This window comes from Onychomys torridus, chromosome 14 (assembly GCF_903995425.1).
Source record: "Onychomys torridus chromosome 14, mOncTor1.1, whole genome shotgun sequence".
In the NCBI taxonomy this organism is placed as follows: domain Eukaryota; kingdom Metazoa; phylum Chordata; class Mammalia; order Rodentia; family Cricetidae; genus Onychomys; species Onychomys torridus.
In genome coordinates this window covers 5,783,565-5,811,442 of record NC_050456.1, presented here as the reverse complement: position 1 = coordinate 5,811,442, position 27,878 = coordinate 5,783,565, and the positions used below count along the sequence as shown (strand labels likewise).

At 41.1% G+C, this 27,878-nt stretch overlaps 1 protein-coding gene across 6 annotated transcripts in view; it reads right to left on the bottom strand.

Annotated features, from left to right (window-relative positions):
- Nucleotides 1–27,878, bottom strand: part of Crppa (CDP-L-ribitol pyrophosphorylase A) — a 295,404-nt gene that overhangs the window by 230,501 nt on the left and 37,025 nt on the right. For 5 of the 6 annotated variants that reach the window (XM_036206639.1, XM_036206644.1, XM_036206641.1 and 2 more), the window contains exon 3: nt 10,826–10,975. The exons of the other annotated variant lie outside the window; for it this stretch is intronic. In XM_036206639.1, the coding sequence (XP_036062532.1) occupies nt 10,826–10,975 (150 nt within the window). The remainder of the gene's footprint in view (nt 1–10,825; nt 10,976–27,878) is intronic. 6 annotated transcript variants of the gene reach the window in all.

The following is a 27,878-nucleotide window of genomic DNA, read 5'->3' as shown; positions in this document are numbered from 1 at the left end:
AGTCCAAGTGGATCAAAGACCTTAGCATAAAACCAGATACACTGAACCTGATAAAAGAGAAAGTGGGGAATAGCCTTGAGCACACTGGCACAGGAGACAACATCCTGAAGAGGATACTAATAGCACAGGAACTAAGATCAACAATTAATAAATGGGACCTAATAGAACTGAAAAGCTTCTGTAAGACAAGGAACACTGTCAATAGGACAAACTGGCAGCCTACAGATGGGAAAAGATTTTCACCAATTCCACATCTGACAGAAGGCTAATTTCCAAAATATAAAGAACTCAAGAAACTAGACATCAACAAACCAAATAATCCAATTAAAAATGGGGTACAGATCTAAGCAGGGAATTCTCAACAGAAGAATCTCAAATGGCTGAGAAACACTTAAGAAATGTTCAACACCCTTAGCCATCAGGGAGATGCAAATCAAAACAACTTTGAGATTCATCTTACACCTGAAAGATGGCTAAGATCAAAAACACAAATGACAGCTCATGCTGGCGAGGGGAACACTCTTCCATTGCTGGTGGGGGTACAAACTTGTACAGCCAATTTGGAAATCAATATGGCAGTTTCTCAGAAAACTGGGAATCAACCTACCTCAAGACCCAGATGTACCACTTTTGGGCATATACCCAAAGGATGCTCCATCCTATCACAAGGACACTTGCTCAACTATGTTCATAGCAGCTTTATTAATATAGCCAAAACCTGGAGACAACCTAGATGCCCTCAACCAAAGAACAGATAAAGAAATGTGGTACATATACACAATAGAGTATTATTCAGCTGTTTTTTAAAAATAACATCATAAAATTTACAGGCAGCAGGATGCAACTAGAAAAAAATCACCCTAAGTTAACCCACCCAGACCTAGAAAGATAAATACAGCATGTACTCACTTGTAAGTGGACATTAGCCATAAAGTAGAAGTAGAAGATAATTACACTACAATCCACAGACCTAGAGAGGCAAAGTAACAAGGAGGAAATACTGGGGTAAACTGAAAATACTGGGAGCATTTCAGGGGCAAGGCAGAGACCTAGTACAATGGAAACCAAGAGAGTGACCCTAGCAAAGACCCCTAGTAATAGAGAACACGGAGCCTGGACCAGCCATCTTCTGAAACCAGGCGAGGCCTCAAGTGGAGGAACGGGGACACCAACCCAGCCACAAAACCTTCAACCTACTGCTTGTCCTTCCTGCAGAGTGGTATGGGTCCAGAGCCTAGCAGAATCATCACCAGAGAGACCAGAGAGACTGCATCCATCAGCTGACAGGAGCAGATGCAGAGTCCCACAGTCAAACATTAGGCAGAGCTTGGGAGTCCGGGGGAGGAGTGGGAGGAAGGATCAGAGCAATCAAAAGATCAGAAACACCATGAGAACATGGGTAACAGAATCAACTGACTGGGACTCATGGGGCTCAGGGAGCCTGTAGAGGTCTGACCTCGATCCTCTGCATCTATATGGAATGGTGTGTAGTTTAGTATTCTTGTAGGACTCTTAACAGTAGGAGCCAGGGCTGTCTCTGACTCTTCTGACTGCTGTTGGGACCCTTTTCCTCCTCCTGAATTGCCTTGTCCAGCTTTGACATAATGGTATGTGCCTCATCTTATTGTAGCTTGTTATACCACGTTTGGTTGATGTTCCTGGGAGGCCCGCTCTTTTCTGAGAGGAGATACAGGGAGGGTGGACCTGGGGAAAAGAGGAGGTGGGGGGAGAGACTGGATGGGAGAAGAGGGAGAGGAAACTGCATTCAGACTGTAATGCACAAGATTAGAATAAATTAAAAAATGATATTTTCTAACTTTAAGAAAAACCAAAACCAAGGAGCCAGGGAGCAGTGGTGCATGCCTTTAATCTCAGCACTTGGGAGGTAGAGCCAGGCAGATCTCTGTGAGTTCAAGGCCAGCTTGGTCTATAGAGCGAGATCCAGGACAGGCACCAAAACTACACAGAGAGACCCTGTCTTGAAAAAAAACAAGAGAAAGAAAGAAAGAGAGAGAAAAAGAAAAACCAAGTAACTTGTTTCTGCCTCTCACAACTGAAACAGCCAGTCCACTCTTTCCCAAAGGTGTCTGTCCTATGAACACTCCTGCAAAGCATAGCAGTATCTGCTTTGTTTTGCTCCTGCTGTCTCCTGCCTGCCTCTTGGCTCTTGGGGACAGAGGAAGGATATCACCTCATGTTCTGGAATACTTTTTGTTTTAGTTTTTGTTATTCTGTGGCATCCCCAGTAGTGCTGTGTGATTCTGGAAACTAATTCTGTGCTAAGCCTAAGGAATGCAATAAAAAGTTGATGCTCTGGGTTCGGAGGACACAGCAAGCTCTATGGAGTCTTTATCATCCCCCATGCTGTTCGAGCAACACAGGCAAATTCGCAGATTGGGCCAACAGCCAATGAGAAGGAAGGACACGAGGGAGGGGCAGGAGGCTTTTGGAGGCTACCAGAAGCCATACTGCACACCAGTCATTTCTACTCAAATCCAGATAGTTATTAGCATCTTCCTAGCTCTATTTTCCTTCAAGTCTAAGAGGCGTTTATGCATGTAGAGACATTTTTAAAAGGGAAAAAATTATAAACTGACCAACAAAAATTGGTGTTATCACTATAGTTCATTTCCTTATCTGTTCCCTGTCATAATCAGTTTTAGAAATACATGTGTGTATGGCATACATAAAGTACATTTATGTTAAATTTGTATTTATTGGATAAGATTTACATAAGACAATCCAGGCATACAATGTGACTTGTTCTAAAGTAGGATTTTTTAAATCTACATAATATTCATGTAACATGGCACTGTTCATCTTGCCATTCCCCAATGGTGGCCACTCCACTTCTTAAACTGTTCTTTTTCCCCTGTCTGTTCTATTTCTAAAACAGCAAGAATGTAAAAAATCAGCATGAAAAAGAAGTATTATAGCAGCTACTCGTGTAAATTATTTAATATAACAATACAAAAGAAAAACATTAACTGCAAATAAATAGTTTTAGTGGTTAAAAAAAGAAAAGAAAAGAAAAAAGAAACCCTAACTAAGACACCTACCTTCATGGGGCTCACTACCTATCTGTAGTCACACATTCCACAGCTGAATTCCTAAGTCACTGTGGGAAGGAATTAAAAACATGTAATGGCTTGGCCTAACCTCATCTGCCTGGAGCTGTAAAGGCTTCCCTAAGTGTCTGCTCAGTATGTGAAGAGCAACAAAACAGGACTGCAAATACCAGATGGAAGGAAATGTGTAAAGGAACTAAAAGGAGCAGACGATGGTCAGAGCACAGGTGAGGGAAGAGGGAAGCAGAAAGGGAACAAGGAACAGCAGGCTGCACAGAGCAGAAGTGTGGCCTATGTGCCCTCAAGAGTCATCTACTGCATCCCAGAGTCACCTACAACATCCCAGAGGAGTCACCTACAACATCCCAGAGGAGTCACCTACAACATCCCACAGAGTCACCTACAACATCCCAGAGGAGGTACCTACAACATCCCACAGAGTCACCTACAACACCCCACAGAGTCACCTACAACATCCCACAGAGTCACCTACAACATCCCACAGAGTCACTTACAACATCCCACAGAGTCACCTACAACACCCCACAAAGTCACCTACAACATCCCACAGAGTCACCTACAACACCCCCACAGAGTCACCTACAACATCCCACAGTCACCTACAATACCCCACAGAGTCACCTACAACATCCCACAGTCACCTACAACATCCCACAGAGTCACCTACAACATCCCACAGTCACCTACAATACCCCACAGAGTCACCTACAACATCCCACAGTCACCTACAACATCCCACAGACCTACAACATCCAAGTTCATACCTCAAGTACTCAATTTCAAACAAACTTGGCTACAGTTAGTATATTTCTCCTCAACTACTAGAAAATGGAAAATTCTAGTTTGCATGTTTCACTTGAGTTCCAAAAAGAGAAGCTCTATCCTGATAAAAAGCCAACATTAGCCTTACCTAAAGGCCACACAAATGACTGAACCATTCAATTGCTTTATAGATTTTTCAATCGAAAGTTTTTCTTAGTTTGCTATGAATACCCCAAAAACAGACTCATTATTTTTGTCATTAGAAATGTTTTATAAATTTTTTAGGCCAAATATGGGAGTGAAAAGTTGACAGAGTGCTTGTATAACATGTGCAAGTTCCTGGCTTCAATCTTTGGTGTAAAAGGAAGGATGAGAGAGAAGAAAGGAATAAATGGCAGTACTGACAATTCAAAAGGCTATAGCATGTCACACATATCCCCTCCCTGTATAAAAGACCTGTTACCTAGAACACGGAAAACAGAGGAAGGACAAGTTTCAAATCCCACCATCACATACAGAAGCCCATCTGTATGCACCTGCTTTACACATCTGCCCTTGTGCTATCTATATTCCCAACCAAGGTCAGCTGAATTTAACACCCTACTATAGGGTTCCATTACTCACTCCAACACTGTCTTCTAGTGAAGCATTTCCATCAATGAGCTCTTAGGCCATCTACCTTCATCTAAAACTGCCTGCTGCTACCCACTTCATCCCCTGCTCAATTGTGTCAACATGCTTCCTCAAACTAGTCCTCTATTCTCTCTGAAATTAATTCAAACCAGATTCTCATGTACACCATTATCCTCAATCACTAGTGATCTCAGCAATTTGCTAAAATTCATGGGCACAATTTCCCATAAATACTTTTCCATCACTCCGGACAATGGTCCCATTATTCTGAATATTGTCTTCAATATTTCTGGCATATAACCTGCCTACTTATATGACCAATCATCTTCCCCTCAGCCAATTACTCCTCATCTCCTGTGTATGCTATACAATGTTTCCCTGTACAACGATACCCATGCCTAATCCCTACAATCTGTTAACAGAAGACACGGGGTGGTTAATTTAACAATCATGAGATAAGAAAATTACCCTGAATTCCCCAAGTCAGTCCAAGCAATCATAAGGGTCCTTCTATACCAGAGTGAGCCCAGAGCAGGTGACAGTGACGGTCAAGAACAGGCTACGTGGCAAGTAGTGCAAGAGCATGGAGGAGAAGGAAAGGACAGGAAGTGAGTCCTCCAGCTCCTCCAAAAGTGGCTCTACTCTGTCAATACCTTGATTTCAGCCTTCAGATCTCCACAACTGTAAGGTGTTTTATTTCATGGAGTTTCTGGTAATTTTTTAGAAATGGCCATATGAAATAACAATCCCTCCACACGTTCAAAACTTTGGTTCAATGAACTTGTCTCAGCCTCAGTCTTACTGAGACCCCCCAATCCAGGCCTGATAGAGTTAAAACTTGGTTTAACCCTTTAGATTGTAATCCTTATGATACAAAACAGTTGGAATTTTTGTTGAATATTTCGGTTGACTTGGAACTGGCTTTTGCTGTATATCCCTTTCAAATTAACAAACATTTTCCTTCCAGTAAACATGTTGATTTTACATCAAAACATGCTATTCTATTTCCGAAAAGTATCAGGCTTCAGCTAATACCCTCTGCACAAGTAGTATTAGTACATGCCATGGAAGATGGTAAGGTGCCCTGCTTTTGTTGATTTTTACTCACCCAAGTGCTTCTGCACAGCACATGGAATTACACATGATTTTCAACACTTTATAATGCCACCCTCAACCTCTAAACTTAAATTCTGATTCACAATACACAGGCCTGGAAGTACAGTGTCTAGAAGCAGCATGGATCACTTCACCAGGCACCTCTAATTGTGATTTATTACAATTAATTCAACAGGAATGGCAGCGGTGAGAAAATCCAATTTATTTTAGCCATATTAGGTCACATTCTAATTTTTCAGGACCTCTGTCTGAGGGAAATGCAAAGGCAGATTCCCTTTATCCCTGTCTCTTTTCCTAGGAATGAACAATCTAAAGGAAGCATGAGAATCTCATATACGCTTTCATTAAAAAATGCTTCAGCATTGAAAACATGTCTAATGCCCTCCATGGGTAAAAGTTAGTGTCATGCTGCCCCGGGCAGCGGGGTGTCAACGGGGCCACCCACCTGTGGGAGCGAATGAAAGGACAGGATGACATGAAGAGACGGACAGCAAGACAGTATTCTGATCAAGCCGCCAAACTTTATTTTCCTCCACATGGCTTATATAGCATAAGGGGCAGGAAGGCGGGAAGGAGAGGGACGTGGAAGGCATGCAGTATGTGGGAGACATGCAGGTCGTGCAACTGCAGGAAGTCTGCTAAGGTGACTGGTCCCTAACATCATGCTTCTTCCCTCTTATGCCGTAACTCTGAGGATTATTGCCACATCATATTTGGCTCATGTATATTACTTGTGGCCCAGTTTTGGTAGACTGAAATATGTTCGCATCATTGTGGACACCTACTCATTGCTCATTCTTGCTGTTCCCCTATCAGAAGAAGCAGTTAAGGGTGTTATCACCTTTTTACTAAGAGCCTGTACTGTTTTAGGCCCCCGTGAAACATTAAAAACTGACAATGCTCCTGCAGACAACACCAAACCCTTTCAGAAATTTTGCCAACAGTATGCTGCAAGCCACATCACAGGCATTCTGCATAACCCTCAAAGTCAATCTTTTGTGGAAAAAAATTAATGGACACCTTAAACATTATTTAAAATAAAGGAGAGGGGAAAAGGTAGTATGGCTACTCCTCACGAGATTTTTATATTCTATTCTATATACACTTTAATTTTGTTTTTAATTTGGGCAAGGCTTAGCCAAATTTTAAATTTGGCCTTACTGCTGTAGAGCACTTTGGGCCCCTCTAAAACAATTTAGGATCATGATCCCTTGGAGAGATGTTACGTCTGGTCAATGGAATGGCCCAGATCTAGAAGTTCACAGGAGCTGTGGCTATGTTTGTGTGTTTCCTCAGGGTACTGAAGAGCCGGTGTGGATACCAGAAAGTCTGACTCGACCCGTGGAAGGTGAATGAAAAGGATCAAGAGTGTCTACAGAGGCTTCCCCTGAAGAAAATACAATGAACAGAGTGCCAGAGTCATCAAACCAAGAACCCAGTCTCTACCAACAGTGACTGAGGTGAGGAAACCAGTGACTGGGGGCAAAGTCTTGGCGGGAGGGTATGACTGCAGAATCTCTGCTCCTTGACATGTTGCCTCTGTTCAATGCGCTTGCTACTGCTGAGGCACACTGAGCACAATGAGACTGATCCTGTGTTTGACTTTCTTAACTGGGAAGACAAAAACATCCCTATTTATGTTAATTATTCTCAATTTAACTGGAGTCAGAGTTGTAACCATCTTACAGGAATACAGTCACATGACAATTTAAGCATTGATGTTCAGGCCTTGAATGATGAAATATTAACCATTTAGCATGCAAAGTTAAATGAATCGCCCTTCTCCAGTGCTATGCAAAACATAGCAAAGATTTTTGGTCATTATTTTTTGTGTGTCTAATGGAACTTCTAAACTGTGGTCCATAGGAAAGTCTGGGAATTTTTTTATTGCTTATACTGGGAAGCATTATAGCCCTAAGATTAACTTGCTACTCCATGCCGGCTTTGAAGATTGACTTGCATATTCTGAACTTTTTTTTTTTTTTAAAAAAAAAAGGAGAAATTGCAGCAAATCATGACAGTTTGGTCTAGTTGCCTTAAGAGGCATGTGTAATAGGCTTTTTGGATTATAGTGTCCATGATTCCTGGGACACTGTGTGACTTTCAGGTCCTGAGAAACCAAGGCACTCCCTCAGGCAGGGAAGCATTCAGGCCATCTGTGTTTTTCTCCATTCCCAGAAGTCAGTGAAGCACCTAAAAGTTTGACAGGACAACTAGTCTTACACATTCATCTTTTTATTTATTTATTTTTTTGGGGGGGGGTTTCAAGACAGGGTTTCTCCGTGTAGTTTTGGTGCCTGACCTGGATCTCACTCTGTAGACCAGGCTGGCCTTGAACTCACAGAGATCTGCCTGGCTCTGCCTCCCAAGTGCTGGGATTAAAGGTGTGCACCACCGATGTCCAGCTGACATTAATCTTGTATATCCTGTATAGCCTGAAAACATCACTGTAACCTAGCAACTACCATTGTATTGATCCTGGAAACCGCCACTGTATTCTGTTTCTGATAAGGGTATAAAAAGACTGATTGTGGGGTTGGGGATTTAGCTCAGTGGTTGAGTGCTTGCCTAGCAAGCGCAAGGCCCTGGGTTCTATCCTCAGCTCTGGGGGGAGGGGAGGAGGGAAAAAAAGTCTGATTGCTTGCAATGAGTTTGTCTCAGCCTCAGACTTGCTGTGACCTTCCAACCAGGCCTGATAGATGACACAGATCATAATCAGATAACCCTGGCTTGGTAGTAAGCACTGTTGCTTAAGATGTCAACATAAGTTCTATGACTGCACAGAAGGAAAACAAGAAGTGTGCAGAGTTCAGCAGTCTCATCCCAGTTCTAGTCAATACCATCTTTCCACCTGGTCCTTAAAGAATTGTTGATGTTAAAGAAGCCAGCCTGCTTCTGTTTACAGGATGTCCATCTACCAAAAACTGTGGTCCTGAAACAAGTGATAATTTTGTTCCCATATTGCTTCTGCTTAAAGGAAATAATTCGATTTTGTGATTGCTCCTCAACATGGAATGACGGCCTGAAAGGCTATCCCGTCCCTGAAAAACTTAAAGAATTGACTGAAGACTTTTAGACTGCACTCCAGGATTCTGGAAGAAAGCTTATAGAAGCTGGAAGTTGAGAATCCACTGAAAATACCTTAGTTCTCCTCTTTGAAAGGGAAGAGTTCTATGCACAGTCTTTAATGACTAACATTTTCATGCACAGTTGCCTTGGGATCTGATTCCAAGTTTTAATGCAATAGAAGAGGAAGATAAAAGATGAAGGAAGAGCTTTCAGCATCATCCTGCTATTAACTAACCCATCAGACATCCCCTGGAGCAAGTCTGTGTTCTACACAAAGCAGTCTTTACTCTTCACTACACTTTCTAAACATTCATAATCCTAGGTCTAGAAAGAATCACATGTTGTAAGTGGCCCCCTAAAATCTTTCACTTCCATCTCAGAAAAAGATAACTGCATCCTAGCTTCTCAGAGCAAGTCTTAGGGTTAATGGTTCTTCCTTATCTTTGGTATGTGATATTTAATCTACTAGGAGACGTTTCCAATTTTACCTTCAAATCCATTCTAAATATTAGAGCATCATATTACACTATCGAAATTATCCCAATGATCATAAATATGTTCTATGTCATGGGCTTTTCATTGCCATGACAAAATACCTAATGGAACAACTTAAGGGAAGAAGGATGTATTTAATTCATGATTTCAGAGGTTTCAGTCCAACATCAAAAACAAGAGCCACTCATATCATGGTGGTTAGGAAACAAAGTAAAAGGTACAGAATGAGACCAGGGCAGGCATGGTGGTTCATGCTCATAACTTCAGCACAGGAGGCCAAGGCCAGCCTTGGTTATACAGATAGTTTGAGGTCTGACTCATACGATCCTGTCTCAAGAAAACAAAAAGTAAGATAAAACAGGACAAGACTTTTCTGTCCAAGGCATGGCACCCGCAGCCTACTTCTTCCAGCCTCCATCATAAAGTTTCTACTGCCTTCTAAAATAGCACCACCTGATTGGCACCAAGTGTTTGATATATGAGCCTGTGGTGGACAGTTCATATTCAAATCACAGCAATCACAAGGGTGTATATTAAAGTTAGTAAACACTTCCACAAATCTCAGGAATGTGCTAATGGCTCAGCAGCATTTAGTCTATGGGATATGTGAACTCCACTTGGAGAAATTCGTAATAGAACAATGAGTTTAATTAAAATAAAATTCTCAAAGTAATGTCCTATATTCCAAATTACTTTAAGAAAAAAAAAATATGGCTGAATTTCTCATTGAAATAAAATTCTACATAATCAATCTTCTAAAAGTAACTGGAGCCAAGGACTGATAATTGGATATATGTATGGGAATAACTGCTGCCATTCTCTAGCCTAACATATTTATATACATCTAACATATTTAGTATAAATGTCTTTATTGTCATTGCCTTATAACTTTAACTGCCCATCTCTTCCAGCACATGTACTGATTATCCAATGCCAGTGGAGCACTGAGTCACCCAACTTGTTTCACTAAGAAAGTTTTTGATAGATCAATTATATGACAATAATGACTTGTTCAAATATGTAAATAAATAGCAATAAAATTATGTAAATACAGAAACTTTCTAAATGAAAGAAAAAATACAGGTATTCCAGTATCCATTTCTGGGGTGATATTTTTATAGTTAGTTAACTTAAATATTTCATTAAGATGTCCATGTATCTGTGCAGAAAATTCACCATGTTAGGCCTAAAACTACTGTCCTGAAGAAGACTTGTTTATAAGACAGGTGTGGACCAGTATTTGGGAGGACACTGGTATGGGAGATTTATCTGAATGCATAGCCCTGTTTACAGTGAACATCTGCATTTCTCCTAAGAATGTGGAATTTCTGGCGTGCTGGCCAGAAGACATCTATGTGACTAAGCCCCCACCAGACTCTGGTCCTCTAAGGGATTTCTAAGCATGACATACATGTTCTTGCATTTCCATTGCTCCAGGAATTGCTCTCTGCGACCCATTAAAAGAAGGAGAGAGCTTAAGCAGCTCCCAAAGGGGTTCTTCCTGCCCTGCCATTCGAGTACTCCCGTTTCTCCACTGTGGTACACTCTGCCCTGGAATACAACTACAAGCTGAGTCTCGTAGGTCTTTCTGAAAATTCAAATGTAGACATAGTTTTAAAAGCATGACAGAACAGTGGCTTTTGAAAAGCCCAGACTCTTACCTGCTGATATGCCTCATAGATCACATCAAAGAGAAAAGCCTGTGGCATTTCACTTGCCCTGTGTTTGGCACGGTCCAGGGCATGGTCTAAGCAGCCATCAGCAGCAGGACTGATGACAGTGGACACCAGAGGTCGAATTGCCCCTGCTGCCTACATGTCAAGAAAAAAAGAAAGAAAAGCATATTTACCTACAGAGCATTTGAAGAAAAACCCTAAATTCTACATCTCACTTCCAAAATCAGATCTTCATAGTTTTGAAAATATCTCTTAAGAAAGCATCTAAACAAATGTTGGCTCAATTCACAATTGACTTATAAAATTTAAAGCTCGACTTCCTAAAATAGCAATTCCATGCATGCACTTCAATATGGAAATACTATTTTGATTTATATACAACTTTTTTTCCCCATCAGGCAGGCAACACAACACGAGTTTGATCCCAGGGACCCACAAGGTAGAAGGAGAAAACAGACTCCCACAGATGGTCCTCTGACATTCACATGCATACTGTGTCATATGCCCCCTCACACATCTCACACACATGGAAATAAATGAAATAAAAAATCCTTTCCCTCACAAGTCACTGAGGTCAAACTCTATAACAGAATGTCCCTGAAGATGGAGGAGAGACTATTGTGAAACAATTAAAATGAGTCTCAAAGGAATGCTTAGAAATGAGTGTGCTTTCAGAAAATGTAATTTACACATTGAATCATTAAAGAAACAAACTCCCCAGGATCCCCATTTGAGACTAAACAACCTGAATAACATTGAATTTATGTCTTGCTCTAATTCATTTTACAAACAGTTCTTTTCAAATATAATGTCCATGCAACACCTCCTCAGGCAAGGCATCCATTCATTTCCACTTCTACCACGAAAGCTCTTGTCTATTAACGGCTGCAACTGAAATGCACATTAAGGATGACTCCTGCATGACTGACCTTCTGTCCTCTACTTTCAATAGGGTTCCCCTTGTAACATGGTCTTGACTGTCCTTACCAGACAGCTACCCCGATTAAGTAGCCTCAAAGTAAGCATCCATGGTGGGTAGTCAGCTAACCCTTTCTCTTCACTCCAACGTGCCATTTCTTCACAGAATTGTTACATGACAATCTCAGCTCATGAAGACAATAAACAAATAGAATAGTGTGCTTAGAAGAGAACATCATCTGAGCAAGACATGTAGTTAGAGTTTTCCTGCCTGGCCCACAGTCAGGACAAATCTCTCTCACCCATCAGGCCCATAGATGCTCAGAACCAACCAAGTAAATACACAGAAACTTATATTGCTTACAAACTGTATGGCCGTGGCAGGCTCCTTGTTATCTACTTCTTCTATCTTAAATTAACCCATTTCTGTTAGTCTATACTTTGCCACATGGCTTGTGGCTTACCGGTGTCTTTACATGTTGCTTCTCATGGCAGCGGCTGGCAGTGTCTCTCCCCCAGCCTTCCACTTCCCAGAATTCTCTTCTCTCTTGTCCTGCCTATACTTCCTGCCTGGCCTCTGGCCAAACAGCATTTTATTTATACAGAGCGATATGCACAGCACTTCCCCTTTTCTTTTTTTTTTAAAAAGGAAGGTTTTAACTTTTACATAATAAAATTACATATAACAAAACAATTATCAAGCAAGAATTATAGTTACAATATCTAGTCTATTTGTTTTGGCAAAATTAAACAAAATATTTTATCTATCCTATATTTGTGAGTCTAAGGTTTTATATCTAACTTATCTTTTATCACAACTGAGGAAGTTATAACTATCTACTCTTCAACCACATCAAAGACCTCAGAAGGATATAATATTACCTGAGAACCAGGAGAAGGATGCAAGCAACTTTCGGGAGTCTTGCAGGGTAGACAGAGACAGCTGGCAGCCTGGACAGTCACCTAATGTTCCTTTGTAAAGTTGGGGCATTTGTCTTCAGCCCACAGGGCTAGAGTCTCTCCGGCACTTCTCTCAGTGTCCTGTAGAATGTCTGGCAGTTTCCTCTGTGAAGCAGATACCTGAAGGACCATTTTGTCAAACAAAGTTCAGTGGTCACCTTTCTATAGGTCCTACATGTCCAGTCGATCAAGCGGTCCAGGAAAGAACAGTTTCTTGCCCAAATGGCTATTTTTGCCAAGGTGAAGATAAGATATGAAGTGTCTTCAATGCCCATCCTTCTCTCTGAAGTAAATCGGTGCTGCCAGGAGCAGACATGTCTCACTGTCCAGAAAGTCTAAATTTTAAAAATATTTTAAATGCCATATTCTGTAGGTCTTTGAAGTATTTGAAGATTACCTGTCTATCTGAAATATCTCTATGAAGACTTAACTAACATGGCTACAAATATGATTATCATAGATGATTAATTATTAATCTATTTTTAATTATCCATTACAATTTTAAATGAGCTATATAAACATAATACCTTAAACAAGAGTAGAAATATACACACAGTATAATAAAATTAACTTTAAGTTTGTATCAATAGACTAAAATCTATACCAATGTAAAACATTTTAAACAAGTTGTTGCTCTTTAGAAGTAAGTTTCTTAATCTACCCTTTTTTCCTATTATATCTATATCATATCCCCTTTTCTTCTTTAGAAAGAGATCTCATTTATAATCAACCTGTTTTAAATAAAAATATTGGGGTTTTTTTTGTCCCACACCAGAGGGCTCTTCTGATTTGGGACACAAAAATCTCTTAACCTTTTCTTTTAGCAATATGTCTGGGTTTAGAGAAGGAGTGAGTCAATTCCATCTCCAAAGCCAGCTTGATAATTTTGGGAATGTGGGTGTAGTTTCTCTTATTACTTCCTGCTGGAGGGGGGTGCTGTATCTTATGGGGACACAAAGAAAATTTTAGGATTATGGAGTAGTCCATGAGGGTAAACCTCTGAGCCAGTTGCCTTGAAAACATTCTGGATGTTGGATCATCTGGGCCATGGTGTCATCGGAAACCTTTTAGGTGGTCTTGGCTGGTCAAACCTGATGTATCTTAATCTGGAACAAACCCATAGCCTCTGGCTTTCTGTGGAAACAAAAGCAAAGCCTCTTTTCCAAAGCAACATATCCTTATATCCAAATTTTGAAGTCAAGGTACCTTTAAAATTTACATATTTATTTAACTCAACAGCTTTTACGATCAAATCTTTTTCTGCAGTTAAAAATCCCAAAGACAAGACAAACCAGAGTCTCTGTGTAATATCCATCTTTGTAAGACTGAAATGTCGCTGTGGCTGCTGGCTCCGCCCACCTCAGCTTCCCAACATGGCGGTGGTGTACCATCAACTATCAGAAGCAGTTCTACCAAAGCAGCACATAGCCCAGAAACCTTTTTTTTTTGAAACTAGCAAAGACTAAATCCACCATGCAGCTGAGTAAAGTGCCGCTTGTAGATTCCTCATTCCCGCCGCACTGCAGGTCAGACGCACACACCAGGAACCTGCCATAGTAGCTCAAACCAGCGGGCTGCCACTAACTTGAGAGAGACAACTAGGAAGCCGTTTTTAGCTCCGTTTTAGAATCTTTTTTCTCAGGTTTTAGGGGGAAACTCTTGCCCCACATTGGGTGCCATTTGTAGTTAGAGTTTTCCTGCATGGCCCACAGTCAGGACAGATCTCTCTCACCCACCAGGCCCATAGATGCTCAGAACCAACCAAGTAAACACACAGAGACTTATATTACTTATGACTTATAAACTATATGGCCATGGCAGGCTTCTTGTTATCAGCTTCTTCTATCTTAAATTAACCCATTTCTGTTAGTCTATACTTTGCCACATGGCTTGTGGCTTACCAGTGTCTTTACATGTTGCTTTTCATGGCGGCAGCTGGCAGTGTCTCTCCCCAGCCTTCCACTTCCCAGAATTCTCTTCTCTCTTGTCCCGCCTATACTTCCTGCCTGGCCACTGGCCAAACAGCATTTTATTTATACAGAGTGATATCCACAGCAAAGACAGTCCACGTTCAAGTTTACAGAAGCCAGTTTGTGGCCAGCTGGGTGAAAACAGAGCTAATCTATGAACCGAGGAGACAGTTTATAACTGCAGCAATGTTTCCAGCACATTAAGTCAAAATGTGGAGCCAAGAGTGTGGGAGAAGAAATAGTGCCCGACACCTACCACAAGGGGTTAAGTGTCAAACGGGAAGGAAACACTTTCACCCTGGTTTTTAAGGAAAACATTAAATTTCCATGACAGCTACCTATAGGTAGTACTAGAATTCCATGTCAGGCCATAAAGAAAGAAGAAACAAAAGGAAAAAACTAAGAGAGAATATGAGATGTCCAAATTGGGAGGGCAAAGAGCTTCATGGGCTTTTCCCAGTAAAACTGGCAATGAAAGGTATGAAAGGTATTTTTTAAAGCAGCCATGAAAAGCCTATGGAAGCTGCCCCAAGGGCCTTCAGCAGGTAAAAACTTACTCAAGACAATCTGAGTCTTTGTTGAAAAAAGAAAAGTGTGTGTGGCCCTTAGGCAGTGACCTGCTTCTTCTCCATCCTCAGCTCAAAGGAACAACAGCTTCAGGAGGCAGCAGAGCTTAAAGGAGGAGAGGGGAGAGGAGGCAGAGAGCATGGGGGGAGGGGACCTACAAACAAAACAAACAAAAACTGGGAACACTAGGGCTCCAGCTCATACTGAAAAAAAAGCAGGGAGTCCGCAGGCCCCTCAGCACCTTGTGCAGGCACTGGAATCATGCCAGTGTGGCCCAGATGCTCTCCTGCTCATGGGCAGAGCAAAGCATCTATGCCAGGAAAAGAGAGGCAGGACGACAGCCCAGTTCTTCAAGGCTCTCTTTCAGTAGCAGCACGATGAAGTGGGTGTCATTCCAAAAGCAACAGGGCTCCATGCTCATCCAGCTCCAGAGCAGTAGCAAGGTTTCATAGTGGGAGAGGATGGGTCTAAGATTAAAGATCTATAAACGCCCCCTCAAAACACACACACACACACACACACACACACACACACACACACACACACACACATACATACACACACACAGAGAAATTCAGACTAAGCACATTCTTAGAAAAGGAGATTATTATAACAAGCAATTAAGAGGATACTGGAATCTACATGAGACCAAAAAAAGCTGAGTGGAAGGCTGGCTATTTACCAGAAGACACAGGAAGCAGAGCTGGCAAACTCCCACCCACTAGGATCAAAACAAACTTCAAACATTGGTCTTAAACCTACCCCTGCAGAAAGGCCAGCATCTAATTGGGTCAGATTGCAGGGGAAGTATGCCACCGGCATTATAAAACCTCGAGCTGAACAGCTGGCAAAGGATGCTGCTGAACAGCCAGAACGGTACCAGTAGACAGCAGGAGGAGAGGCCACAGTAGCCAGAGCCAACCATGCCAATGAATACATCTCAATGAATACACATGCCCAACTTTCTAACACCTGAGAAAGGGACATCAGATGCTTTCTGTGCAGAAGCCTCAAGTCGAATGCTGCCAAGTCACAAGCAAGCAAATAATATCTCTTGGAAAGGTGGACAATAGAACCAGTCAGTAACTGGAAGGAGAAACACATTTTCTTCACCATCAGAAATGGTGAGTGCTAGAAAGCTGTGGGGAGGCAGTCACTCTGAAAAACAAAATAACATAGTCTACAACAGTAGAACCAACATCTCAAAAGAGAAAATAAAAACTCACACACAATAAAAGAAGAAATGCTTTGCTAGCCAGTTCACGTTATAGATACTAAGATGTTCTTCAATCTAAAGAAAATTAACTCCAACAGCAATTCTAAAGCACAGCAGAAAACACATCGTTAAAGTAGCAGCAAATTTAAACAGCAGGGAAAATGGTCGTTCCCTCCCTTTTACTAATTAATTAAAAAGCAACAGAATTAAATAAGAGATACATAATCCACACATTGAAATGCAACTAAAATAAAAAGATGAATACAGATAAAAGTTCTCTAAGAAATAAGAAAATGACAATGAATGGGAACATGAATGTGGTGGCCCATAAAGCAAACATGCCTAACAAGAAATATAAACCATACCTAACTGTTTACTTTTCTCCTTCCAGCTTCGAGAAGGAGCTATAGAGCTAATAATTATAAACATGGATTTCACTTTGTAACACATAGAGGATATATGCATAATAATAATAATAATAATAATAATAATAATAATAATACATGGAAGGAAAGAAGGACAGAGTCATATAAAAACATGTCTGTTATAAGAACACTAGGTCAGGAATATATATGGAAATTCTATGTCTTCCCACAATGTCTAATTTACAAGATATTCCTGCTTTACTTGATAGGCAAACACAGGCTCTTTTAATCCAATATCAACTACTCTTAGTTAGTAACGAACATTAACTGTCATCACACATTACACATCACCTGGGAAAATGCACACAAATATATGTTTGTATATATAGATGTAGATCACAAAATGATAAGGAGTTAAAAAGGCAAGCAGTTTCCAAACAGCTGAAAAATTAATACACATGTAACAGAGTCTTGGAGGCACTAGGGCTGCTGATGTGGATCATACGTCAGGGTCAGAGCTACAGAGTCCAGCAGCACAGGTGAAAGGGAAGAACCAGGTGCAGACAAACCAAGCAGATGGACGGACAGTAAGCACACACAGGTGAACAGAAGAGAGACGACAGCAAATGGAGTTGGCCACATCGAAACCAGGATCCAAGGCAGATCAAAGCACCCAAGGCAGACAGGTCTTCTGCCTGTGGTCCCTTGATGCACATATTGGTGGTCAATAACATACCAATGGGTCTTCACCACTGCACTACTGGCTTTCCATCTCTTTATGGAGCCCAGATTCTCCTTTCTCTGGGGTGTCTACTGAATTCTCAGGAATGTTTCATCCTGAATATATCAATATGCTCATGTGTCCCAGTTACGCAATGCATTTGTGAATAGGACCCATTCTATTCCCAGTAACAAGTTAATTACCAGTCTGTGCTGCATGAATAGTGCTGGTCATTCATGTATCAACCCAGATACAGAGCCATCTTCCATCTTCAAAATGGAGTCAAACACTGCTTATAAAATGGTATCACTCACAGGAAGGCAAAGTCTGAAAAACCAACATTTTACATAATAATGCAAAAACTTAGGTAAAGTACAGCCTGCTCTCAACAATGCCTCTTCAGCTCAGTGGAATGGGGTAGTAAAAATCCAACTTTTTTTAACATGTATATTGTAGGCCCAATAGACCAAGCTAAGAAAATAACACTGTCCTAGTCAGGATTATCTTGCTATGATGAAACACTGTGACCAAAGCAACCTTGAGAGGGAAGGATTTATGTGGCTTATGTTTTCATAACACTGTTCACCACAAAAGCAGTCAGAACAAAAACTCAAACAAGACAGGAACTTGGAGGCAGGAGCTGATGCAGAGGCCATGGAGGGGTGCTGCTTACTGGCTTGCTCATCATGGCTTGCTCAGCCTGCTTTCTTATAGAACTCAAGACACCAACAGCCTAGGGGTGCACCCACCCATAATGGGCTGGGGTCACCAATGCTCCAGTTTTTTTTAAATAATTTCTTTTTTAATTATTTATATTTATTTTAAGTGCACTGGTGTTTTGCCTGCACGTATGGCTATGAAAGGATGTTGGATCTCCTGGAACTGGAGTTACAGACAGCTGTGAGTGCTGGGAATTGAACCTAGGTCCTCCAGAAGAGTGGCCAATGCTCTTAACCACTGAGCGATTCATCCTGAGTGAGGTAACCCAAACCCTGAAAGACAAATATGGTATGTACTCACTCATAAGTGGATAGTAGATATAAAGCAAAGGATAACCAGACTACAATCCACAGCCCTAGAGAAACTAGGTAACAAGAGGAACCCTAAGAAGGACACATAGATTGCCCTGGGAAGGGGAAATAGATATCTCCTGAGTAAATTGGGGGGAGGGGGGCAGTGGAAAATGGGAACATAAGGGGTCTGGATGGTTGATGGTTGGGGGCAGGATGTAGGGGGTGCGCAATGAAAGAGATATATTGATAAAGGAGACCATTATAGAGTTGGGAGAAACCTGGTACCAAGGAAAATCTCAGGAAACCACAGGATGACCCCAGCTAAGACTCCTAGCAATAGTGTAGAGGGTGCCTGAACTGGTCTTCTCCTATAATCAGATTGGTGACTACCCTAGTTGTCATATAGAACCTTCATCCAGTAACTGATGGAAGCAGATGTAGAGATCCACAGTCAAGCATTGGGCTGAACTCTGGGAGTCCTGTTGAAGAGAGGGAGGAGGGATTATATAAGCAAGAGGGTCAAGGTCATGACAGGGAAACCCACAGAGATAGCTGACCTGAGCTTGTGGGAGCTGCATTGGACTGACCTAGGACCTCTGCATGTACGTGACAGTTGTGTAGCTTGTTCTGTTTGTGAGGTCCCTAAAAGTGGGATCAGGATCTTTCCCTGGTGCATTAGCTGGCTTTTTTTGGAACCTACTCCCTATGGTGGGATGCCTTGCTCAGCCTTGATGCAGGAGGGAGGAGCTTAGTCCTGCCTCAACTTGATAAGCCATCATATTCCATGGGAGGCCTTACTCTTTCTGAGGAGTGGATGGGGGTGGAGGTGGGGGACAGAAAGGAAGTGAGAGGATGGAATGGGAGGAGAAGAGAGAGGGGGAAATGTGGTTGGTATGTAAAATAAATTTGAAAAAATTAATAATAGAAAAAAGAAAATGCTCTACAGGGTTGCCTATAGCCCCTTCTTATGGAAGCATTGTCTCAACTGAGGCTCCCTCCTCTCCAGTGACTCTAGTTTGTGTCAAGAAGAGTTGATATAAAACTAGCCAAAACACACACACACACACACACACACACACACACACACACACACACACAAGCATACCAGATAAAGAAATAAAAATATTCTGCATGGAACCTTCTCCAAAATTTACCATATACTTGGCCACAAAGCAAGTCTCAACACATACAAAAAAATTAAAATAACTCCCTGTATCTTATCAAACCACCATAGACTAAAGCTGGATTTCAACAACAACAGAAAGCCTACAAACACATGGAAACAGAACAACTCTCTACTGAGTTACCATTGGGTGAAGGAAGAAATAAAGAAAGAAGTTAAAGACTTCCTAGAATTCAATGAAAACAAATGCACACACACCTAAACTTACGGGACACAGTGAAAGATGTGCTAAGAGCAGAGTCATAGCACTACACCTTTTTAGAGAGGTCTCATACTAGTGCCTTAATAGCACACCTGAAAGAAATACAATATTCCAAAGGAAAAGACTCATCGGATGCAAAGAGAAAGTCTAAATATTTTTTTTAAAGTCATTAATATACACAAATGGGAGATTAAGACTCGTGAATTCAGGCCAGGTTGGACTACACAACTAAACTCTAAAAAAAAAAAAAGAAAAAGAAAAAGAAAAGAAAAAAGAGGGAATGAAAGAAGGAAAAATTCAGTTATTATGGTCAGAGTTGTGCTTTCTCAGTCTTAATAAAGTTGGTACTCCAATTCTCAGTGAGTCAAAGAGAAAAATTAATAGAGAAAAGAAAACGAAAACTGTATTCATTGTGAACGACTACAAACAGACCTAGCAATCACCAAGTCCCTTCCCAGTCCTAATGAAGATAAGGTTTAAACAACAAAACTAAGCAATCCCTATGCAAAGATACAAAGAGAGTAAATTAAGATTTTTAAAAGATTGCACAAACCATGACCATAATAAAGCTAAAGCAACAATATATATAGATAGATAGATAGATAGATAGATAGATAGATATATCTATATATATCATGTAAACAAAAATGTTAGTAGAGATAAATAAGGCTATTTTATAATCAAAAGGATAACCCATTGGGAAAGTATAAGAATAAAACATATCAGCTGCCAATCCATGAAACCCCATGATGAAAACCTCCGAACACTGAGACTCAGTTGGCAATGGTAATACTATGCTGACTAGTCATATGTCAACTTGACACAAGCTAGAGTTATCTAAAAGGAGGGAACCTCAATTGAGAAAATGACTCCACAAGATCCAGCTGTAGAGAGGCCTGTAAGGCATTTTCTTTATTAGTGATTGATGGGAGACAGCCTAGCCCATTGTGAATGGTACCATCCCTGGGCTGGTGGTCCTGTGTTCTATAAGAAAGCAGGCTGAGCAAGCCATGGGAAGAAACCAGTAAGCAGCACCCCTCCACGTCCTCTGCTTCAGCTCTTGCCTCCAGGTTCCTGCCTTGTTTGAGTTCCTGTCCTGATTTCTTTTGGTGATGAACAGAAATATGCATGTATAAGCCAAATAACCCTTGCCTTCCAAACTTCTTTTTGGCCATGGTGTTTTGTTGCAGGAATGGACACCCTAAGACAAAAGCCTTCGATAAAGTCACATTAGGCAAATCAACATGGAAAGTCTTGAAAAGTGTTTTAAGCCACATAAGCTTTATTGAATGTGTCAACCAACAATAGCAAACTATAAATGGAAAATTCTCCAAGGCAGACCATAAATGATGCCCTAAAATAAGACTGAGTAGACAAAAGATTGAAAATGGCAGTGGCTGTGAGCATACAGGGGCCACAGGCCACTCAGAGGGTCTGGGAGACCCGCAGAGGATTCAAGGGAGACAGGGCAGCAGAGGGAGAGCCTGCAGGGTGCACTGTATCCCCAGAACAACTGAAATAAGACAGGTCTCATGGGAGAGAGGCAGAAGTGGCAGCAGGGACAGGCATGGAACACTGCTAACCACTGTACCTGCGGTGGAGCCACCACTGCTGCTGACACTCGGCTGCTCAGCCTGCTGGGGCCACAGAGCTGTGGTTGCACCAGCCCTCCTATCCTGGGACACACTGCCCAGCCACCCTGACTCTGAACAACCACAAGGTATCCAAGACAAGCATGGTTCCCTTTCTGGATGAAGTCTCCTCTACCAAGTGCTGTCACCAGAGGCCAAGCTGATGTCCATGGTCTGTACTGCCACTGGGGGCCATTTACTGTCAGTGATCAGTGCTGTCACAGCAGGCCCTGTTGATGCCCATGGTCCATGTTGCTGCCAATGGAAACCATGTTGATGTCCATGATTGGTGCTGCTGCTAGGGACCAGGTTGATGTCTGTGATGTGAACTGCCACTGGAAAGCTTGTTGGAATCCACCATCTGTGTTGCCACTGAAAATTCTGTGGAAGTTCACAACCTGTGCTGCTGCCGGGCTGGCTGCCATGGACAGGGAAGCTTCTTTTGCAGTGGTGTCGATGACAGCAGACTCATAACTGAGAATGAGAGACACTGAAGGTCGACCCCCACCCTTGCCAAGAAAAAGAAACAGTCCAGACAGTAAGCTATTGAAGAGAGTCCTTAAAATTTGTGACGAAGATGCTGAAGTGTAGCTCTTCACAGTCAATGGCTGCTGGGGGGAGGGAGGGTGAGTTTTCTTTAAGGGGTTGGTCACTGGGAGTTTGACCATGCTCCAGTGAGTATATGGGCTACACAAATTTGACTTGATTTTTTTTCTGTTTGTTTTCTTGGTTTGGTTTGGTTTTATTTGGGGGTACATGTAGGGGCTGCGTGTCACAGGAATGGAAAGTGTGATGGGGTGAATGGTATGAAATTCCTAAATTAATAAAAATATAAAGGAGGGGGAAGACTCACTAAATTTTGAAGGACTCAAATCATAGTAAGAATGTTCTCTCTTTAGAATAGAAATTAGATGTAGCTAGGTCTGTCTGAGGGGCCCCTGGCAGTGTGGTCAGGATATGTCCCTGGTGCACGAGCTGGCTTTGTGGATCCCAATACCTACAGTCAGACACCTTGCTCACTCTTGATGCAGGGGGGACAGGCTTGGTCCTGCCTCAACTGAATACACCAGACTTTGCTGTGCCCTCATGGGAGGACTTGCCCTTTTGAAGGAGGGGATTGGGGGAGAGACTGAGGGGGGAGGAGCGAGAGGAGGGATGAGAGGCGGATTTGTGGTTGGTATGTAAAAATGAATAAAAATAATTTTAAATAAAAAAACTTAAAAAATAGAAATTACAGCAGAAAGGTAGAAATTTCAGAAATATGTAAAAATTGAAATATATACTACTGAAAAAGAAACCAATGAATCAAGAAAATCAGTAGGGATCTTGAAGATATTTTAAGATGAAAACACAGGCAATATACAAATATAAAAGTGTGGGATGTCTTTCTGTATGCTGTGAATATATGCTGTTCCCATTGCTTAGTAAACAAAGCTGCATTGGCCTACAGCAGGGCAGGATGGAGCCAGGGGGGAAATCCAAGAGACAGTGAGAAGAGAGAGGAGAGCAGGGGAGATGCCAAACCGCCTTCCAAGGAGCAACATGTGATGGATGCAGATAAAGCCACGCAACTCATGGCGATACACAGATAACTAGAAAAGGGTTAATTTAAGATGGAAGAGCTAGCTAGCAAAAAGCATGCCATAGGTATTAATATAAGCCTCTGAATGATTATGTTATAAGCAGCTATGGGACCTCAGGGCTGGGAGGGACCAGAAAAACTGCTACACATAAGGGACTTGGCTAACGTATTGCTGAAATATCTATGGGGGACTTTATTCCTGTTGAACAATTTTTAAGCATCAGTTATAGAAATTAAAGATTCTGGATAAATGATGTTTGTGATAGGAAGCATTTTGGTTTCTATCGTATATACATAGATATATGATATGCATATAATCTAGCAAAACAAATTCAAAATTGGAAAACCAGAAATGAACTGTGGCAAGGAAATTGAGTTAACAACTTAAATTTCCACAATGAACAAAGTCAAGCCCTGCATGGCTTCATTAATTATGTAAAAATTTAAGGAAAATACCAATTCCTCAAAAGGTTTCCAATAAGAAAAGAGCAGATGAGGGAAGGGAATGCTTCCTCATTGACCCTGCAATGTCCAGCATAACCTCAATACCCACAAGAAGCAGAGCCACCACAGGAAAGGTAACTGCAGAGCCGTGCCTCATGGACACATAGACACAAATCCCTAACCATAATCATCCCTCTGTATCCTCAGGGAACTGGTTACAGAAGTCCATGTGCATACAAAAATCACCTATGTAAGTGACATGGGATTTACATATCAGTATCCACAGCCTCTCAGATACTTTAAATCATTCCTAGATTGCTTACACCACACACAATATAAATATAATGTAAGTGGCTATTACAGTACATTATTCAGAATCTCTACATGTTCAGTATAAATGCATTTTTCCCTAGTATTTTCATCGACACTTGTTTGAATCTGTAACACAGAACCTTAGAACATGGTGGAGCTGACATTGCTTATAAGTATTCAGAGTATATAAAAAGTACTATATAAAATGACCAAGGGGAATTTATTCCAGAAACACTAGATTGATTCATCATACTAAAACTCAATATAATACATATAATAGGACAAGGAATGAAGAACATGGACATCTCAGTAGATGGAGAAGACATCACAAAATCCAATACTCCCTTCTTGATAAAAAAGCATACAAATTAGAAACACAAGGGGACTTGATCCACTAAGAAGCATCTTGAAAATCCTATAGCTAAGATCATACATAACAGTAAAGACAAAATTTCTCTTTCTATCATCAGGAAAAAAGGAAAAAGCAATTTACTGTTATACTTTCATTATTAGACAATATTGTAGGGAGAATCGCTTATGAAAATGTAATGGCAGTGAACAAAACAATCTGCATTTGAGGCAGCTGACACCATCTTGTACACAGAGGCTCTTTATGAATTCATTAAATAATTGTAAAACAAACAAATCCTGAAAAGATGTAGGGAGAAAGTTCAAGACACAAAAGTCACATGAGAAATGAACAATTCAAAAATGGAATTATGAAAATATCACATAAATCTGTATTTTAAAGGAGTACATTGAGTCAAAATTTAATACATACTCTTGAAAAACATACAAAAATTTCTAGCTCTAAGGGTCCCACCTTCACATTACATATGGTACCTATTTCCCTCAGTACACATTCATGGTCATCTTTCTACATTGCCTCAGTTTCCAGTCCTTAATTAAGAATCATCATTAGCATGTAAGCATGCTGCGTCAACTGCTACCATTAAATCAACCTGCTCTAGATCATCAATGGTTTGAACATGAACCAAACCCCAACACTCATGGGTTGAAATGTTGGTCTTCAGTACAACACTGTCCATAAGTGGAACCTTGAGTGGTAACTTGATCATGAGGGCTCTGACACTGATCTACTAATCAATTCAATCTGAATGGAGCTCTAGGGGTGGGATCTATTTATAGGAAGTGGGTCTTATGCGGGCATGCTCTTGAGAGGCATGTCTCACTCCTCATACCCTCGTTCCCTGTCTCTTCATTCAGCCACTCACAAAGCTGACTATTAAGAATCAAATGACCGGGCTCTATATCCCAGCCCATACCACCAGCTTCTTTAGGCTGCATTACCAGAGGCAAGGCCAGATCCAGGGACCCAAGGTAAGACCACCAACTGCCCACTAACACTCCCTGAAGTTTGTCCAACAAACCAAGACTGCACCCTGCCCTGGGGGCCCTATATTCTGACAAACAACTTTAGATGAAGACTTCTGCCTTACTGGAGGCCAGGCCATATCTAGGGACCCAGAGTAAATCACTGCTCACAGCCATCCAAAACTCCCTAAAGATGTATACCAACTCAGAACTCCAGCAGCCACACAGGCACTTGGAACTGCAGGAAGACCAAAACCCCAGAGGTCTTACAGGCCACAAAAATCCCACTAGAGAAACTCTACCTGACCTGAAGCCTTGCTAGTCAACAAAACCCCTGACTACTTAGGCCAGAAGACCAAAGAGGAAACAGAAACTGAAAGAGAAAAATCAGTAGCCATCTCGAGAGACACTCCCCTCCCCCACCCGGCCATTAAAGGTATTTGCTGACCAGCAGTTTTAGAACTGACCAGAAGTTGAACTCATGGGAAGATAAAGCTGAAACAATAAATCTATATATCCTGGCTTGGCAAAACAAGATATGGGAGTAATGAGCTCAACTGACTAGAAGCTCACCTCAGGGAAGAGTAGGACTGTAACAATAAATCTTGAATGTCTATATCCTGGATTCAGCAAAAGCAGGACATAGGGAATAAAAAAAAAAAATCTATGGCTCTGTAGATACCCTGAATCCTGTTAGCCACAGTAACCCCATGCTTATAGTTCAGCCAGTAACTTCAAAGAACTACCTCACTCCTAGCCCCCTCATCAAATCCCAAACTGCATGTAAACCTTTCCTATATAAACCCCTTCAAGTGAGTGTTCCGGGCCATCCTCCTCCACCTGCTGTGTGCGATGTTGGACATGGCTTGCTTTGTTATTAAAAAACTTCTGTGTGCTTGCATCTGATATTGGCTCTGTGGTGGTCTTGGGGGTCTTGTGGTTCTGGAACAACATAACCAAGGAAGAAACAGCCATCCTAAGACAGCAAGACCTGAACAACCCAAGACAGCTGAAGCACAAGAAAACAACCTTAAAACCAACTTTATGAAGATGATAGAAGTCCTTAAAGAGGAAATGAAAAAATTCTCTTAAAGAAATTGAGGGAGGGTTGGGGATTTTGCTCAGTGGTAGAGCGCTTGCCTAGCAAGCGCCAGGCCCTGGGTTCAATCCTCAGCTCCAAAAAAAAAAAAAAGAAAGAAAAGAAAAAAAAAAGAAATTGAGAGAAAAAATAGACAAAAAATTGGAGGAAATCAATAAATTCATTAAAAGGTGCCAAGAAAAAACAAACAGACAGGTGAAGGAAATTGTTCAAGACCTGAAAATGAAAACAGAAGCAATAAAATGAAAAAAAAAAAAAGGAGGACATTTTGAAAAAAGAAAATCTGAGTAAGTGAACAGGAACTATAAATGCAAGCTGCAGGAAAATGTGATGGAATCCAGCTACTATCACAAAAGCTACTTCTTGGAAAGGTCAAGGACTTTTCTGAAGGTCAAGCCATGGCTTAAAAAGTATTGGTGATATTTTAGTTTTTTTATATATATTAGCCAACTCCTTCAATGATTTTCTTGTATGCTATGTATGCTTCCAAGAGCTCATAACAGTGCATTTTATCTGAAATACCTATCAAACATCCAAGATCCAAAATCTCCTGAATTAAGGTAAATTAAGCTCAGAACCTCCTTTCTAGTACAGCCTTAATGGTTTTTATACTAACATTATAGACTGCTAACAATTACCTAACCACCTCTAGGAATGAAGTTTGAGCACATAAATTCTCTTTTTCTGATATATTAACTGTTTTAACTCTTAGTTGACCTCCTCCTTTATCACTCCACTTTGGGATTGTAGAAGAATGATGGTCACTGATGGTCACTGCCAGAAGAAAACTCTTGTCTGCCTTTATGACCCTGTAAGAATTTAAGCTTGCTAACCTTGATTTAGCTAGAGCACTGCAAAGGAAAAAGGCCAAATAACATAGAAAGGCAGACCTATTAGAATTACTCCTGACTTCTCAGTGGAGACACTAAAAGTCAGAAGGGCCTGGACAGACACTTTGTCAACACTAAGAGACCATGGATGCCAGCCCAGACTACAATACCCAGCAAAATTTTCTATCACCATAAATGGAGAAAACAAGATATTTCATGACAAAACTAGTTTTAAAAAATACATACCCACAAATCCAGCCCTACAGAAAGTACTAGAAGGAAAACTCTAACTCAAGAAAGTTAATTACAGGCATGAAAACACAGGCAATAAATAACCTCACACCAGCAACACACACACACACACACACACACACACACACACACACACACATCAAAAATAACAGGAATTACAATCATGGCTATTAATACCTCTCAGTATCAATGGACTCAGTTTCCAAATAAAAAGACATAGGCTAATGGAATTGATAGGAAACAAAATCTGTCATTCTGCAGCATACAAGAAACACTCCTCAACACCAAAAACAGACATCACCAAAGAGTAAAGGGTTGGAAAAAGATTTCCAAGCAAGTGTACCTAAGAAGCAAGCTGGTGTAGCCATTCTAATATCTAACAAAATAAACTTCCACCAAAACTAATTTAAAAAGATGGAGAAGGACATTTCATACTCA